The 18,816-nt window shown below is 53.1% G+C and overlaps 1 protein-coding gene across 3 annotated transcripts in view; it reads left to right on the top strand.

The window, feature by feature from the left end:
• LOC132382659 (aminopeptidase N-like) overlaps positions 1-18,816 on the top strand; it is a 77,945-nt gene that overhangs the window by 37,088 nt on the left and 22,041 nt on the right. For all 3 annotated transcript variants that reach the window (XM_059953093.1, XM_059953095.1, XM_059953094.1), the window contains exons 5-11: positions 5,148-5,302; positions 5,966-6,079; positions 11,708-11,851; positions 13,508-13,573; positions 14,003-14,068; positions 14,728-14,897; positions 17,389-17,465. In XM_059953093.1, coding sequence (XP_059809076.1) covers positions 5,148-5,302; positions 5,966-6,079; positions 11,708-11,851; positions 13,508-13,573; positions 14,003-14,068; positions 14,728-14,897; positions 17,389-17,465 — 792 coding nt within the window. The remainder of the gene's footprint in view (positions 1-5,147; positions 5,303-5,965; positions 6,080-11,707; positions 11,852-13,507; positions 13,574-14,002; positions 14,069-14,727; positions 14,898-17,388; positions 17,466-18,816) is intronic.

The following is an 18,816-nucleotide window of genomic DNA, read 5'->3' as shown; positions in this document are numbered from 1 at the left end:
TGTAAGTGCGTAGATGGAGTTAGAACAGTATCTGGTAACACAGTCATTGGTGTCCTGACGAAGAGTCTCGGCCTGAAACGTCGACAGTGCTTCTCCCTGTAGATGCTGCCTGGCCTGCTGCGTTCCACCAGCATTTTGTGTCTGTTTTCTGTTTAAAAATGCCATTTTGTCGCTCAGACTTCACAGCAGCATGGTGACAGGCCGGTGTGTGCAGGTAAAGCAGAAGAGTGAATTTTCAGAGTCAGTAATTCCGGTGACAGAATGGCATCTCCCACCCCAGTCCACGTTCTTTCCTTTTCTCAGCACAGGCCACAGGCTGAAGGCTGCGTTTTGGGTATTCACAAGTGCAGGCAGGGTAGCAAGGTAGAGGGGCATTGAGAGAATGTCTCTCTGAGGCCATTTCACATCACTGGTTTTACACATACTCCTTTCTGCCAGTTCCACTTTCCCTCCGTCCAGTGACACCCTTCGTTCCACTCCCACCCCAGTGTCACCCCACGTTCCACTCCCCCAGTGACACCCCTCGTTCCACTCCCCCAGTGACACCCCTCGTTCCACTCCCCCAGTGTCACCCCTCGTTACACTCCCACAGTGATACCCCTCATTCCACTCCCCCAGTGTCACCCCTCGTTCCACTCCCCCAGTGACACCCCTCGTTCCACTCCCCCAGTGTCACCCCTCGTTCCACTCCCCCAGTGACACCCCTCGTTCCACTCCCCCAGTGACACCCCTCGTTCCACTCCCCCAGTGTCACCCCTCGTTCCACTCCCCCAGTGACACCCCTCGTTCCACTCCCCCCAGTGACACCCCTCGTTCCACTCCCACCCGTGACACCCCTCGTTCCACTCCCCCAGTGTCACCCCTCGTTCCACTCCCCCAGTGTCACCCCTCGTTCCACTCCCCCAGTGACACCCCTCGTTCCACTCCCCCAGTGACACCCCTCGTTCCACTCCCCCAGTGTCACCCCTCGTTCCACTCCCCCAGTGACACCCCTCGTTCCACTCCCCCAGTGTCACCCCTCGTTCCACTCCTCCAGTGACACCCCTCGTTCCACTCCCCCAGTGACAACCCTCGTTCCACTCGCCCAGTGTCACCCCTCGTTCCACTCCCCCAGTGACACCCCTCGTTCCACTCCCCCAGTGTCACCCCTCGTTCCACTCCCCCAGTGACACCCCTCGTTCCACTCCCCCAGTGTCACCCCTCGTTCCACTCCCCCAGTGACACCCCTCGTTCCACTCCCCCAGTGACACCCCTCGTTCCACTCCCCCAGTGTCACCCCTCGTTCCACTCCCCCAGTGACACCCCTCGTTCCACTCCCCCAGTGTCACCCCTCGTTCCACTCCCCCAGTGACACCCCTCGTTCCACTCCCCCAGTGACACCCCTCGTTCCACTCCCCCAGTGTCACCCCTCGTTCCACTCCCCCAGTGTCACCCCTCGTTCCACTCCCCCAGTGACACCCCTCGTTCCACTCCCCCAGTGTCACCCCTCGTTCCACTCCTCCAGACACACCTCGTTCCGCTCCCCCAGTGACACCCCTCGTTCCGCTCCCCCAGTGACACCCCTCATTCCGCTCCCCCAGTGACACCCCTCGTTCCACTCCCCCCAGTGACACCCCTCGTTCCACTCCCCCCAGTGTCACCCCTAGTTCCACTCCCCCAGTGTCACCCCTCGTTCCACTCCCCCCAGTGTCACCCCTCATTCCACTCCCCCAGTAACACCCCTCGTTCCACTCCCCCCAGTGTCACCCCTCGTTCCACTCCCCCCAGTGTCACCCCTCGTTCCACTCCCCCCAGTGACACCCCTCGTTCCACTCCTCCAGTGACACCCCTCGTTCCACTCCCCCAGTGTCACCCCTCATTCCTCTCCCCCCAGTGTCAACCCTCGTTCCACTCCCCCCAGTGACACCCCTCGTTCCACTCCTCCAGTGACACCCCTCGTTCCACTCCCCCAGTGTCACCCCTCATTCCTCTCCCCCCAGTGTCAACCCTCGTTCCACTCCCCCCAGTGACACCCCTCGTTCCACTCCCCCAGTGTCACCCCTCATTCCTCTCCCCCCAGTGACACCCCTCGTTCCACTCCCCCCAGTGACACCCCTCGTTCCACTCCCCCAGTAACACCCCTCGTTCCACTCCCCCCAGTGTCACCCCTCGTTCCACTCCCCCAGTAACACCCCTCGTTCCACTCCCCCAGTGTCACCCCTCATTCCTCTCCCCCCAGTGACACCCCTCGTTCCACTCCCCCCAGTGACACCCCTCGTTCCACTCCCCCAGTAACACCCCTCGTTCCACTCCCCCCAGTGTCACCCCTCGTTCCACTCCCCCAGTAACACCCCTCGTTCCACTCCCCCAGTGTCACCCCTTATTCCTCTCCCCCCAGTGACACCCCTCGTTCCACTCCCCCCAGTGTCACCCCTCATTCCACTCCCCCAGTAACACCCCTCATTCCACTCCCCCCCTGTCTCCCCTCATTCCACTCCCCCCAGTGTCATCCCTCGTTCCACTCCCCACAGTCACCCCTCGTTCCACTCCCCCCAGTGACACCCCTCGTTCCACTCCCACCCCAGTGACACCCCTCGTTCCACTCCCCCAGTGTCACCCCTCGTTCCACTCCCCCAGTGTCACCCCTCGTTCCACTCCCCCCAGTGACACCCCTCGTTCCACTCCCCCAGTGACACCCCTCGTTCCACTCCCCCCAGTGACACCCCTCGTTCCACTCCCCCAGTGACACCCCTCGTTCCACTCCCACCCCAGTGTCACCCCTCGTTCCACTCCCCCCAGTGACACCCCTCGTTCCACTCCCCCCAGTGTCACCCCTCGTTCCACTCCTCCAGTGACACCCCTCGTTCCACTCCCCCCAGTGTCACCCCTCATTCCACTCCCCCCAGTGTCACCCCTCGTTCCACTCCCCCCAGTGTCAACCCTCGTTCCACTCCCCCAGTGACACCCCTCATTCCACTCCCCCCCGTGTCACCCCTCGTTCCACTCCCCCCCAGTGTCACCCCTCGTTCCACTCCCACCCCAGTGTCACCCCTCGTTCCACTCTCCCAGTGTCACCCCTCATTCCACTCCCCCAGTGACACCCCTCGTTCCACTCCCCCCAGTGTCACCCCTCATTCCACTCCCCCAGTGACACCCCTCGTTCCACTCCCCCAGTGACACTCCTCATTCCACTCCCCCCAGTGACACCCCTCCTTCCACTCCCCCAGTGACACCCCTCCTTCCACTCCCCCAGTGACACCCCTCGTTCCACTCCCCCCAGTGACACCCCTCGTTCCACTCCCCCAATGTCACCACTCGTTCCACTCCCCCAGTGTCACCCCTCGTTCCACTCCCCCCAGTGTCACCCCTCATTCCACTCCCCCAGTGACACCCCTCGTTCCACTCCCCCAGTGATACCCCTCATTCCACTCCCCCAGTGTCACCCCTCGTTCCACTCCCCCCAGTGTCACCCCTCAATAAGAGCACAATAAACAATATTAGACATGATGGTTGTGTACATAGACTGATTGTCTGTACGTAAGGTGATGTGGGCACAGGAGCATCTGAACACAAGTTGATTTTGAGGGGAAATAATAAAATAATGGTGGAAGGCGTGGAGAGATGAGTTAGTGGGTATAGTTGTCGATGAATATCCTGTTAGAATCCTGTTTGACCGTAGGGTCAATATCCCGTTAGAATCCTGTTTTACGGTACGGTCAATATCCTGTAGGGTCAATATTGATAGGTACCAGATAACGAGTATACACGATAGTCTGCTACAGCACAGGAATAAGCCTTTCAGCCTGTTATATTGTGTTGAATTAATAAGTAAATGTCTGATTAAACTAATTCCTCCTGCCTACCCATGCTCCAAGTCCTTCCATTCAATGCGTAGAGAATGGCTGAATGACTTTATGTATATCAGAACGGGCTACTATTGACAGAAGATGGGTTGTTATGTTAAAATTATGTAAGGTCTAATCTGGAGAATTGTGTGTTGTTCTGATCACCCACCTCCAGGAAAGATATCAATAATATTGAAAGAGTGCAGAGATAATTCAGAAGGATTTTGCCCAGACTTGAGGACTTGTGTTTTTGGGAAAGGTTGTGTAGGTTAGGACTTTATTCCCTGGAGTGTGGGAGAATGAGGGGAGATTTGATAGAGATGTCCAAATCCATGTGGGGTATAGATAGGGGTGATGACTGGAGATGCGTCTCAATCAAAGGAGGTGTAAGGTGGTCGTATCATATCACAAGTCCTGGTTATTCAGCCACTGATGCCAGGTAGATAATCTCTGAGAGTATTGATAATGGCTGGGGGGGATCTCACCCGACTTGTAAAGGCATTGCCCAGAAGCAGCAATGGTAAACCACTTCAGTAGAAAAATTTACCAAGAACAAATGAGACCATGGTTACCTGCGGCATATGACGCATCCCATGATGACAGATAGATAGATGGAGTAAATGCAAGCAGGCTTTTCTCCACTGAGGCTGGATGAGATTAGGACCGGAGACTATGGGTTAAGGGTGAAAGGTGAAATGTTTAAGAGGAACCTGAGAAGGAAGTCAATCTTTGAGAGAAGTTTGGATAAGTAGATGGATGGGAGGGGTATGGAGGGTTGTGATCCGGGTAAGGTAGATGGGACAAAGCAGAATAACAAGTCAACATGGTCTAGAGAGACTAAAAGTTCTGTGTGTGGTAATGCTCTATGGCTCTTCATGTGCCTGTCTGAGAGGCTTTTAAACACACCTCTCGTATCTACCTCACCCAACTACCCCAGGCACCCTGTGGAAAACTTTGCCCCGAATATCTCCTTTGAACCCATCCCCCTCACCTTAAATGCATGCCCCTGGTGTTAGACATATTGACCCTGGAGGAGAAGGATATCAGCTCCCTGTGCCTCTCATAACCTTGCATCTGATCTTCTCTCTGTCTCAGCCACTCCACAGAAACCAGGTCAAGATTTTCCAACCTGTCCTTATCGCAATTGCTCTCCAACCTGGGTGGCATCTTGCTCCCTGCCCAAAGCCCCCGCACCCTTCCTGTAACGGGGTGGCCAGACCTGAATGCTCACTCCAGGTGCAGCCCGGATTCCCGAGTATCAGTCAGTGGAATGAGAGTTGCTAACCCCCTCACACCCAGCTTCGCTGTTTGATGTTCCAACAGATCAGATTGCGCTCCCGGATTTCAATGCCGGTGCAATGGAGAACTGGGGCCTGGTCACGTACCGGGAGACAGCCCTGCTGTACGATCCATCGCTGTCTTCCAACGGCAACAAGGAGCGCGTGGTGACGGTCGTCGCGCATGAACTTGCCCACCAGGTACCAACGTGTCAACCCACTGAAGACTGTGATCCGCAGTACAACATTCACCCAACATGCACAGGCTCTCGCTCCCTGATGAGGGAAAAAGGGGTGTCCTCCTTTCACAGCGAGGGGGCATAACAAAACACCGGTTTAAGGTGTTAAACTGTTGAGCTGCTTGCCCCCCCCCACCCCGAGTCCTGAGAATTGGCGACGATCTCTCACCCACCAATGAGAGAGAGAGCGCGACTCAGCGAGTACAGAACCTCCGGCGGCTGATCCGCTGCTCCCGGTGTGCCATTCTCCCCCGCGACACCTCAGTCAGCGGCACCGGTTTAGAATCAGTCCGTCCACATGGCCGCGGAACCCCCACACCCTGAAGGGGCCCTTGTCTTCTTTTCGGCATATCGAAAAGCAGCTGGCCGTGCGCCCCCAGGAGCAGGTCCCACCACTGTGAGGAACCAGAGTTTGAGTGTAGCTCCTCAACAGAACCCCGTCCACCCTGAAAAGCAAAAGGAGACACACCAAAGGTAGAAATTAAGCTGTTTCTGTAAATGAGCTCGAAGGAGGCGTAATTTAGCACCATCCTGACTCCACCTTCTAGTATGAGGGACGGTGCATACGGATTGTTCCGGAATCGCTCTGCTAATTCTTACTCGCTAATTTTAATCTTTGTTTCAGTGGTTTGGAAATCTTGTGACTCTTAAATGGTGGAATGACCTGTGGCTGAATGAAGGCTTTGCCTCATACGTTGAATATCTGGGAGCTAATTACGCCGAACCGTCGTGGAACATAGTAAGTGGTTTGGTCAACACTTGCAAAATGCCGGAGGAACTCGGCAGGTCGGTCAGCGTCTATGGAGGGGAATAAGCAATCGATACTTCGGGTTGAGACCCTTCATCAGGGTCATAGGGTGTGATCAGGCCGATGGAAGGATTTTGTTCATCGGAACTTTTGTCAGGGGTTTGAGGGCCCAGCTGCGTATTCCTGCTCCTGATGCCTTGCATTGGGACAGTGTGGTAAGTTGTGGGCGTGCTACGTTGGTGCTGGAAGCCACATGACAGTAGTGGGATGTCCCCAGCACATCCCAATGATTCAACCAGACACCAACGTTTCGATATACATGTGACAAATAAAGTTAGTCTTTTGAGCCCAAGAGAGATTGAAATCTCCAGGTCCCCAACAAACAACCCCATTAACTAGTATTAGTATACAGAATATAGACCAGTACAGACCCTTCAGCCCACAATACTGTGCTGTACATTTAACCTACTCTAAGATATCTTCCCTCCTGCATTGTTGTGTCATCCAAATGCCTATCTAGGAGTCTCTTATATGTCCCTAATGTATCTGTATCTACACCATCCTTGGCAGGACGTTCCACTTTCCCACTCCCAGAGTTAGTATAATAAAAAACTAATTCTGACATCCTTCCTTACTTTCCTCCAGCCACCTTAAAATTAGAGGTATGTTCAATGACTGAAGTACAGGATGAAATAGTAATGGCTGACGTATTGTTATCTTACAAATGAGGCACTCTCTGAAGTTAATTGTTACAACGTCCCGGGTGGGGGGGGGAATCAGTTGGTGCGGAGATTTTCTGACTGTGGGTGGTGCTTTCCTGTGGGGGTGGGGAGGACGAAGCTAAAAGTTCAAGTTCAGATTTAATTGTCATTCAGCCACCCATGAATACAGCCGATTGAAACGGTGTTCCTCACGGGCCAAGGTGCAAAACACACGAGCAGCAGCACACAGCACACCGTATATCATATTCAGTAAGAAAGAGGAAAGAAAGACTTGGCTGGAGATTGTCCTGGTCCCGTTAGATCTCCCATCAAACAAGGTGCACAAGAAAGCTGTGGGATTTCAATGGACTGGCTAGCTAGAACCAAAAACAGAAATGAAGGCACAGATTATAGAGTCAGAGGGTAGAAACAGGCCATTCAGCCCACTACATCCCTGCTGACCAATCAGCATCCATTATATCACACCCAGCTCACACAGCCGTCAATGTCCGAAAGTTTCTTGTATTCATCCACCTGAATCAGGCTTGTTATCAGGGACGTACTGTAGTTGTAAAATTTGTTGTTTTGTGGCAGCAGTACAGTGTAACACATTACAAATTAATGCAAGTTACAGTAAAAATAAATAAAGAGGAGTAGTGCAAAATAAATATATTGTTTAATTTTTTCCATTTATGGGATGTGGATGTCACCAGCTAAGCCAGCATTTATTGTCCATCCCTAGAAAATAAATATTGCTGAGGAGGAATAGTGAGGTAATGTTTAAGGGGTCATGGGCTGGTAGAAATCTGATGGCGGAGAGGAAGAAGCTGTTTCTAAATAACTGAGAGTGGGTCTTCAGGCTCCTGTCCCTCCTCTCTGACAGTAGCAGTGAGATGAGGACATGTCCTATACACCTTGAGTGACTCGGCCTCCAGCACTGTCTCTGGCAGTGTGTTCCAGGCCCTAACCTGGGTGAAGATGATCTCCCCCCCACCCCCCTTAGATCCTCTGCACATCTCTGACCCCTCAATCTGAATCTGAGTCTCTACATGTGATGAAGGGAAGATCTCTCTGCACCCTTCACTTTGTAATCATGTTCCCTGTTAACCTCTGCAATCTCTCCTTGTGTGCAAATGCTCTTCCCAGGCAACTCCCTGGGAAATCTCCTCGTCATCCTCTCCAGCGTTATCACTTCCTTCCTGTAACACGGAGACCGGAACCGCACATAGGACTCACTATGGCTTTGTATTAACCTTCCTACCGTTGTATCCAACAGCTCAACTATTCAAGGCCACTACCCCATAATGCCCTCTTCTTAATGGTGCATTACCGCCACCTTCTGCTTGGAGTGTGGACTTACATCCTAAATCCCTTCACCCATTTCTCTCTCTCTCTCTCTCTCTCTCTCTCTCTCTCTCTCTCTCTCTCTCTCTCACACACACACACACACACACACACACACACACACACACACACACACACACACACACACACACACACACACACACACACACACCCTAATACCCTAATTCTACACTTTATCCTTCCTTCTTTGGCCATCCTAGTACCCTATTCCTGCTTATCCATCATATCCTATATAAAAAAAACCCTGTATCCCTTAAGAAAGCTAAAAGCACCCTGACCCCTGTGCTCTCTCACCCATGCCCAGTAACCCTTTTAACGTGAATTCCTGCACCCCCAATTTCCTTAGATTAATTCTCATCATCTCTCCCTGTATCCCATACTTCCTGCAACTCAGAACTACATGTTCTACTGACTCCTCTTCCTGACATTCCTCACACAATCCTGTCTGGTGTTTCCCTGTCAATTTCAATGTTTGGTTTAGTGCCTTAACCTAGTCCACACAATTTCCTCTCTTCTGTATAATGCCCTCCTAAAGAAAGAAAGATTGTAAAGACGAGATCAGTTTTATTTGTCACACGGACATTGAAACGTCCAGTGAAATGCTTTGTTTTTGTCAAATCAAATCAGTGAAGATTGTGCTGGGCTGCCCACAAGTGTCGCCATGTTTCTGGTGCCAACACATTGTGCCCACAGTTTACTAACCCCACATGAAACCGGAAACCCACAGTCACAGGGAGACCACACAAGCTCCTTCCAGTCTGGCAGAATTTGAAACCTGATCTTTGTGTACTGTAAGGTTCCCATGGCGCCCCAAATTTTTCAGGAGAGCCCTGGTCACGTCATGCACCTATGGTACCACCTTCAACCCTGCTGTGATGAGACCACACTTGGTTTGCACGTCACACTCTTTCTGAGCATCCTGCACCCAGATGGGATGAACATGATTTCTCCAGCTTCCATTAATCTCTCCCCCTCCCCTTTCTCTTGTCATTCCCTATTCTCATTGCCCTCTCACTCCTTCCCTTCTCCTCACCTCCCTCTGGTTCCCTCTCACTCCGTCCCTTCTCCTCACCTCCCTCTGGTTCCCTCTCACTCCGTCCCTTCTCCTCACCTCCCTCTGGTTCCCTCTCACTCCTTCCCTTCTCCTCACCTCCCTCTGGTTCCCTCTCACTCCGTCCCTTCTCCTCACCTCCCTCTGGTTCCCTCTCACTCCTTCCCTTCTCCTCACCTCCCTCTGGTTCCCTCTCACTCCTTCCCTTCTCCTCACCTCCCTCTGGTTCCCTCTCACTCCGTCCCTTCTCCTCACCTCCCTCTGGTTCCCTCTCACTCCGTCCCTTCTCCTCACCTCCCTCTGGTTCCCTCTCACTCCTTCCCTTCTCCTCACCTCCCTCTGGTTCCCTCTCACTCCGTCCCTTCTCCTCACCTCCCTCTGGTTCCCTCTCACTCCGTCCCTTCTCCTCACCTCCCTCTGGTTCCCTCTCACTCCTTCCCTTCTCCTCACCTCCCTCTGGTTCCCTCTCACTCCGTCCCATCTCCTCACCTCCCTCTGCTTCCCTCTCACTCCTTCCCTTCTCCTCACCTCCCTCTGGTTCCCTCTCACTCCGTCCCTTCTCCTCACCTCCCTCTGCTTCCCTCTCACTCCTTCCCTTCTCCTCACCTCCCTCTGGTTCCCTCTCACTCCTTCCCTTCTCCTCACCTCCCTCTGGTTCCCTCTCACTCCGTCCCTTCTCCTCACCTCCCTCTGGTTCCCTCTCACTCCGTCCCTTCTCCTCACCTCCCTCTGGTTCCCTCTCACTCCTTCCCTTCTCCTCACCTCCCTCTGGTTCCCTCTCACTCCGTCCCTTCTCCTCACCTCCCTCTGGTTCCCTCTCACTCCTTCCCTTCTCCTCACCTCCCTCTGGTTCCCTCTCACTCCATCCCTTCTCCTCACCTCCCTCTGGTTCCCTCTCACTCCGTCCCTTCTCCTCACCTCCCTCTGGTTCCCTCTCACTCCTTCCCTTCTCCTCACCTCCCTCTGGTTGCCTCTCACTCCGTCCCATCTCATCACCTCCCTCTGCTTCCCTCTCACTCCTTCCCTTCTCCTCACCTCCCTCTGCTTCCCTCTCACTCCTTCCCTTCTCCTCACCTCCCTCTGGTTCCCTCTCACTCCGTCCCTTCTCCTCACCTCCCTCTGGTTCCCTCTCACTCCTTCCCTTCTCTTCTCCTCACCTCCCTCTGCTTCCCTCTCACTCCTTCTCTTCTCCTCACCTCCCTCTGGTTCCCTCTCACTCCATCCCTTCTCCTCACCTCCCTCTGGTTGCCTCTCACTCCGTCCCTTCTCCTCACCTCCCTCTGGTTCCCTCTCACTCCTTCCCTTCTCCTCACCTCCCTCTGGTTGCCTCTCACTCCGTCCCATCTCATCACCTCCCTCTGCTTCCCTCTCACTCCTTCCCTTCTCCTCACCTCCCTCTGCTTCCCTCTCACTCCTTCCCTTCTCCTCACCTCCCTCTGGTTCCCTCTCACTCCGTCCCTTCTCCTCACCTCCCTCTGGTTCCCTCTCACTCCTTCCCTTCTCTTCTCCTCACCTCCCTCTGCTTCCCTCTCACTCCTTCTCTTCTCCTCACCTCCCTCTGGTTCCCTCTCACTCCGTCCCTTCTCCTCACCTCCCTCTGGTTCCCTCTCACTCCTTCCCTTCTCTTCTCCTCACCTCCCTCTGGTTGCCTCTCACTCCGTCCCTTCTCCTCACCTCCCTCTGGTTCCCTCTCACTCCGTCCCTTCTCCTCACCTCCCTCTGGTTCCCTCTCACTCCTTCCCTTCTCCTCACCTCCCTCTGGTTCCCTCTCACTCCTTCCCTTCTCCTCACCTCCCTCTGGTTCCCTCTCACTCCATCCCTTCTCCTCACCTCCCTCTGGTTCCCTCTCACTCCGTCCCTTCTCATCTCCCTCTGGTTCCCTCTCACTCCGTCCCTTCTCCTCACCTCCCTCTGGTTCCCTCTCACTCCATCCCTTCTCCTCACCTCCCTCTGCTTCCCTCTCACTCCTTCCCTTCTCCTCACCTCCCTCTGGTTCCCTCTCACTCCGTCCCATCTCATCACCTCCCTCTGCTTCCCTCTCACTCCTTCCCTTCTCCTCACCTCCCTCTGGTTCCCTCTCACTCCGTCCCATCTCATCACCTCCCTCTGCTTCCCTCTCACTCCTTCCCTTCTCCTCACCTCCCTCTGGTTTCCTCTCACTCCGTCCCTTCTCATCTCCCTCTGGTTCCCTCTCACTCCATCCCTTCTCCTCACCTCCCTCTGGTTCCCTCTCATTCCGTCCCTTCTCCTCACCTCCCTCTGGTGTCTCTCCTCCTTCCTTTTCTCCCATGGTTCACTCTCCTCTCCTTCTGCAACTCTCACCTCCTAACTTCTTACTTCTTTTCCCCCCTCCCCACCTGGTCTCTCCCGTCACCTTCCAGCCTTCACTCCTTACTCCCCTGTCTTATTCTGGTGTCTTCCCCCTTCTTTTCCAGCGTTTGGTGTGTGTTGTCTCCTGGACAGTAACTGATTCACCACACTGCTCTCTCTTCTCACTGACAGACGCTGCTAACGGTCTTGAATGATGTTTACCGAGTGATGGCTGTTGACGCGCTGGCGTCGTCCCACCCTCTCTCATCTAAGGAGGAAGAGATAAACACGCCTGCCCAGATCAATGAGCTGTTTGATGCCATTTCCTACAGCAAGGTGGGTCTTTCCCTGGGCAGTTACACCTTGTATCGAGAGGACAGGCAGGCAGAGTGGGGGGTGGTGTTCCGTTGGGGAAAAATGAAATCAAATCTTCAGAAAGTGACAACGTAGGGTCAGAAAATGTTGAATCCTTGTGGATAGGGTGAAGGAACTGCAAGGGAAAATCCCACTGATAGGAGTTGTATTACAAACCCCTCAAATAGCAGTAAGGACGTGCTCGACAAATTACAACGGGATGCAGAACATGCATGCCAAAAGGGCAATGTTACAAAAGGGCAACGTCATGGGGATTTCAATATGCAGATAGATTGGGAAAGTCAGGTAGGTGCTGGATTACAGGAGGGGGAATTTGTAGAGTGGATGTGGAGAGGATGTTTCCTCTAGTGGGGGAGTCTAGGATCAGAGGACACAGATAGAGTGGATGTGGAGAGGATGTTTCCTACAGTGGGGGAGTCTAGGACCAGAGGACACAGATAGAGTGGATGTGGAGAGGATGTTTCCTATAGTGAGGGAGTCTAGGACCAGAGGACACAGATAGAGTGGATGTGGAGAGGATGTTTCCTATATTGGGGGAGTCTAGGACCAGAGGACACAGATAGAGTGGATGTGGAGAGGATGTTTCCTATAGTGGGGGAGTCGAGGACCAGAGGACACAGATAGAGTGGACATGGAGAGGATGTTTCCTATAGTGAGGGAGTCTAGGACCAGAGGGCACAGATAGAGTGGATGTGGAAAGGATGTTTCCTATATTGGGGGAGTCGAGGACCAGAGGACACAGATAGAGTGGACATGGAGAGGATGTTTCCTATAGTGGGAGAGTCTAGGACCAGAGGGCACAGATAGAGTGGATGTGGAAAGGATGTTTCCTATAGTGGGGGAGTCGAGGACCAGAGGACACAGATAGAGTGGATGTGGAGAGAATGTTTCCTATAGTGGGGGAGTCGAGGACCAGAGGACACAGATAGAGTGGATGTGGAGAGGATGTTTCCTATAGTGGGGGAGTCTAGGACCAGAGGACACAGATAGAGTGGATGTGGAGAGAATGTTTCCTATAGTGGGGGAGTCGAGGACCAGAGGACACAGATAGAGTGGATGTGGAGAGGATGTTTCCTATAGTGGGGGAGTCGAGGACCAGAGGACACAGATAGAGTGGACATGGAGAGGATGTTTCCTATAGTGGGGGAGTCTAGGACCAGAGGGCACAGATAGAGTGGATGTGGAGAGGATGTTTCCTCTAGTGGGGGACTCTAGGACCAGAGGACACAGATAGAGTGGATGTGGAGAGGATGTTTCCTGTAGTGGGGGAGTCTAGGACCAGAGGTTACAGCCTCAGAATAGTGGGATGCCTATTTAGAACGGAGATGAGGAGGAATTTCTTTAGCCGATGGTGGTGAATCTGTGGAGCTTGTTGTCACAGGCAGCTGGGTATATTTGAGGCAGAGGTTGAAAGATTCCTGATTGGTCAGGTCAAGAAGGGATATGGGAGAAGGCAGGAGGTTGGGGGCTGAGGGAGAAATGGATCAGCCATGATAAACTGACAAGACAGACTCGATGAGCCAAATGGCCTAATTCTGCTCCATACCTTATGAGCAGATAGTGCAGTGTTCTGTGTAACTAACATTCTGATGACGAACTGCATTGGTTTCTTTGCAGGGAGGAGCAGTTCTCCGCATGTTGTCCAACTTCCTCACGGAGGAAGTCTTTGTTTCTGGCCTGAAAGTAAGTTTCAAGTTGACTTGTTTCGATTCAATTCCATTCAGGTTTTACTGTCATTTAGCCGCATCTAACCTCTCATCAATACAGCCAGACCAGACAGTGTTACTATGGAGTCAAGGTGCAAAACACAGCACCAACAGTCACACACAGCACAAAGCACACATGGCATCACAATCACTCGGTAAAGGAATCCAAAACCCGTGGCACGAACACTGGAGCACCAGACTGCAGCCTGGACGGTGGAGTGCACCGGGCCCGACTCCACACTCCTCCCGCACCCCCCACTGCAGGGACACTGTAGCTTGAGGCCCAGTCCTTGCATAAATGAGACCTATAAAATATACTTGTATAGAGTCCAGACTGTACATCGAAGCAACTGATTTGAAATCTGCAGCAGTTTGCTGACCTTGTCCAATTTTTCTTTCCACACAGGAATACCTCACGAAATATTCCTACGGCAACACTGTGTACTCCAATCTCTTTGATGAGCTCCAGCAGGTCTGTACTTTCAGTGATAAATGTGACTCCCTGTAAAAACCCGGTCTGGGTCTGAGTGTCAGGTGACTGAGGTCACGGCCCCTCTGCCCGTCTCAGTCTCCATGGCAGACGAACTCACGTTTATCATGTCTCCAGATCGTCCATTTTCCAGTCCCGGCTGTTCCCTTTACACAGTTTCAAGCCATTTTTTTACCCGAACTCTGCCCTGTGGCTAGTCCTGTTTCACAATTCAAAGTTCAGAGTTCAATTCCGCTCTCTGTAAAGAGTCTGCACATCCTCCCCATGGAATATGAGGGTTTCCTCCCACAGTCCAAAGACGTACCAGCCAGTAGGTTAATTGGTGATTGTCAATTGTCCTGTGGTTAAATCAGGGGTTGCTAGAAGCTGGAAAACCCTATTCCAGAGCAGCAAATGACCAGAGAGAGGGACGAGACTGACCTTGGTCACATGGGTGAGTTGGGTCAGAGGCTTGAGTCGGTGCTGGGTGAGAAGAGGGTAAACCCATCCTCACAGAACTGGGGCCAGCAGCCCAGTGCCAGAGACACAGTTGCCTGGCTGTGTGTGGAGAGGATGGTCCCTCTCCTGTACAGGGACCCGGAGCGATGCTGGTCTCAGGCCACGTGTACACCTCCCTGTAACAGGGGAACTTTCTGTTCTAGGCTGCAGACGGGAAGGTCCAGCTGCCAAGGACGGTCAATGTAATAATGAATCGATGGACACTACAGATGGGTTTCCCGGTGATCACCATCGATACAAATAATGGAAAAATCAACCAGCAACATTTTCTTCTTGATCCTAATTCAAATGTGACGCGTCCGTCAATATTTAAGTAAGTCTGTTAACTGGGAGAGAGCAATCTAGACTTTGATATATACAATTCCTGTACACATTTTGTCTGAATGAGACTGCGCCACTTCACGTCCCCCAGGGTGAATGAGCATTTTGTTAAGATTAGCTTTATTTGTCACGAGTACAGTGAAACACCAAAACATTTAGTGAAATGCATTCACAGTCAGCACTCTCCGAGGATGTGTGGGGGCAGCCGGCGAGCATCACTAACACAGCACCCCCACGACTCACCAACCCTAACCCGTACATATTGGGAATATGGGAGGGAACTGGAGCACCCGGAGGAAACGATATTGGGAATATGGGAGGGAACTGGAGCACCCGGAGGAAACGATATTGGGAATATGGGAGGGAACTGGAGCACCCAGAGGAAACGATATTGGGGATATGGGAGGGAACTGGAGCACGCGGAGGAAACGATATTGGGGATATGGGAGGGAACTGGAGCACCCGGAGGAAACGATATTGGGGATATGGGAGGGAACTGGAGCACCCGGAGGAAACGATATTGGGGATATGGGAGGGAACTGGAGCACGCGGAGGAAACGATATTGGGGATATGGGAGGGAACTGGAGCACCCGGAGGAAACGATATTGGGGATATGGGAGGGAACTGGAGCACCCGGAGGAAACGATATTGGGGATATGGGAGGGAACTGGAGCACCCAGAGGAAACGATATTGGGGATATGGGAGGGAACTGGAGCACCCGGAGGAAACGATATTGGGGATATGGGAGGGAACTGGAGCACCCGGAGGAAACGATATTGGGAATATGGGAGGGAACTGGAGCACGCGGAGGAAACGATATTGGGGATATGGGAGGGAACTGGAGCACGCGGAGGAAACGATATTGGGGATATGGGAGGGAACTGGAGCACGCGGAGGAAACGATATTGGGGATATGGGAGGGAACTGGAGCACCCAGAGGAAACGATATTGGGGATATGGGAGGGAACTGGAGCACGCGGAGGAAACGATATTGGGGATATGGGAGGGAACTGGAGCACGCGGAGGAAACGATATTGGGGATATGGGAGGGAACTGGAGCACGCGGAGGAAACGATATTGGGGATATGGGAGGGAACTGGAGCACGCGGAGGAAACGATATTGGGGATATGGGAGGGAACTGGAGCACGCGGAGGAAACGATATTGGGGATATGGGAGGGAACTGGAGCACGCGGAGGAAACGATATTGGGGATATGGGAGGGAACTGGAGCACCCGGAGGAAACGATATTGGGGATATGGGAGGGAACTGGAGCACCCGGAGGAAACGATATTGGGGATATGGGAGGGAACTGGAGCACCCAGAGGAAACGATATTGGGGATATGGGAGGGAACTGGAGCACCCGGAGGAAACGATATTGGGGATATGGGAGGGAACTGGAGCACCCGGAGGAAACGATATTGGGAATATGGGAGGGAACTGGAGCACGCGGAGGAAACGATATTGGGGATATGGGAGGGAACTGGAGCACGCGGAGGAAACGATATTGGGGATATGGGAGGGAACTGGAGCACGCGGAGGAAACGATATTGGGGATATGGGAGGGAACTGGAGCACCCAGAGGAAACGATATTGGGGATATGGGAGGGAACTGGAGCACGCGGAGGAAACGATATTGGGGATATGGGAGGGAACTGGAGCACGCGGAGGAAACGATATTGGGGATATGGGAGGGAACTGGAGCACGCGGAGGAAACGATATTGGGGATATGGGAGGGAACTGGAGCACGCGGAGGAAACGATATTGGGGATATGGGAGGGAACTGGAGCACGCGGAGGAAACGATATTGGGGATATGGGAGGGAACTGGAGCACGCGGAGGAAACGATATTGGGGATATGGGAGGGAACTGGAGCACGCGGAGGAAACGCGCAGTCATGAGGAGAGCTTTCAGACTCCTGACAGAGATCAGCAGGGATTGAACTCTGGTTTCTGGCGCCATGAAAAACAGGACCAGGTAGAGTGAGGCAAAGCCAAGGAACATTCACCTGGTCTCACCCGGACATCCAAACTGCCAGTTCAAGGTCTTTGTGCAGAGGGAGGGGCTCTGCGACGTGTTCATCTGAGGGTCTGCGATGTGTCTGTCTGGCTGTCTGTGATATGTGCATCTGGGGGTCTGCAATGTGTCTGTCTGGCTGTCTGTGATGTGTCCATCTGGGGGTCTGCAATGTGTCTGTCTGGCTGTCTGTGATGTGTCTGTCTGTGATGTGTCTGTCTGTGATGTGTCCATCTGGGGGTCTGCAATGTGTCTGTCTGGCTGTCTGTGATGTGTCTGTCTGTGATGTGTCCATCTGGGGGTCTGCGATGTACCTGTCTGGGGGTCGGCGATGTGGTTGGAGTGGACCCAGTTTCTGGTGGCCGAGCCGTGGAGGACATCCCAAGCTGTGATCAGGGTTCAGTTCCCAGGAAAACGCCAGTTGTCACGATCAATAACAGGCTCCGTTGCCTCTTCTCTTCCAGTTACGTCTGGATTGTGCCAATTCAGTGGATGAAGACTAATTCACAAGCCAATTTAACCTGGTTACTGGAAAAGGAAGGTACGCACTCAACAAGTAGGAACTTCTACCTCCCGGTAGAGGGGGTGCAGAGGGATGCAAGAGGGACAAATTTGGTCTACACCAACCGTATCAGCTGTCCATCAGAACCCCCCCTGTTGCCTGGTCGAGCCCCTTACCTCTGTCGACTGTTCGACCCCCCCCCCCTCCCTCCGCCTAGTCAATCCCCCCCACCCCGTGGCCTGTTCGCCCCCTCCTCCATCACCCACCTTCCCTTCTGTCACCTGAGTCGCCCTCCATCCCTTGCCCCTCCCTACGTCACCTGCCCCCTCGGTTGCTCTCACTCTCTCTTGCCCCCCCTTCCTTGACCGGGGCAGTGGGGCACCTACCCACACATCCTCAAGACCCCTCATTGCAGAAATTTGCTGTTTCCTTCAGAGTTGCCTCTCAGGTGTGACCCCTTCATGAGGTAATCCCCTTGGACAGTGTGCCTTCTCTGGCGTGACCCCTCACCTTTCCCTCCTGCCATAGGCGTGGAATGGTCTGCCTCTCTCCAGGGCAGCCATCTGATGCACATCCCAGGGTTCATGACGTGGTGCTGGGAATCTGTTCTGCCGGGAAATCTCAGAGAGATTCAGCAGGGAGAGAGGCCCTTTGGCCCAGACCATTACATGCTGACCAACATTCCTGTCGAAACTAATCCCATGCACTGGCATCCCTCTGACCCTTTCCTGTTCACTTACCTATCCAAACATAAACGCAAGAGATTCTGCAGATGCTGGAAGTTTAGAGCAACACACAAAATGCTGGAGGAATTCAGCAGGTCAGGCAGCATCAATGGAAATGAATAAACAATTAACATTTTGGGCCAAGACTCTTCTTTAGGACTTTTAAATTTCAGACATTGTTACTTTACCTGCCTCAGCCACACCTTCTCCTGCAGCTTAACCACACTCGGGGGTAAGAAGTTTCCCCTCAGGTTCCTATTTAGTCTCTCCCCTCTCACCCTAAACCTGTATCTTCTGGTTGTTGATGCTCTGGGAAAGAGACAGTGCGTTCAGCCAGACTATGGCACATGTGGGTTGATCAGTGCCTTCGACATGTGAAATACCTCCATCCTCTCCTATCAAGCCTGATGGGCTGTGTGCCCCGTCACCATTCAAGTGTGTGGGACGTGGGAGAGGCCGAGGTTTTGATTTGGGACGTGGAGACATTCCAGGCCTGAGACCATCTGCTCTCAGTGTGACTGATGACAACCTGATAGCAGGTTGTTGAGATTTCGGAAAGGTATCTTTGCCCAATCTGTCAGAACGTGTCAGAGAAACTCAGCAGGTTGGGCAGCAGTTGTGAAAGAGGAAAGAGAGGTGATATTTCAAGTAGAGATTCGGGTTTT

This window comes from Hypanus sabinus, chromosome 28 (genome assembly GCF_030144855.1).
Source record: "Hypanus sabinus isolate sHypSab1 chromosome 28, sHypSab1.hap1, whole genome shotgun sequence".
Taxonomy (NCBI): domain Eukaryota; kingdom Metazoa; phylum Chordata; class Chondrichthyes; order Myliobatiformes; family Dasyatidae; genus Hypanus; species Hypanus sabinus.
This window is presented reverse-complemented; position numbering and strand designations above follow the sequence as displayed.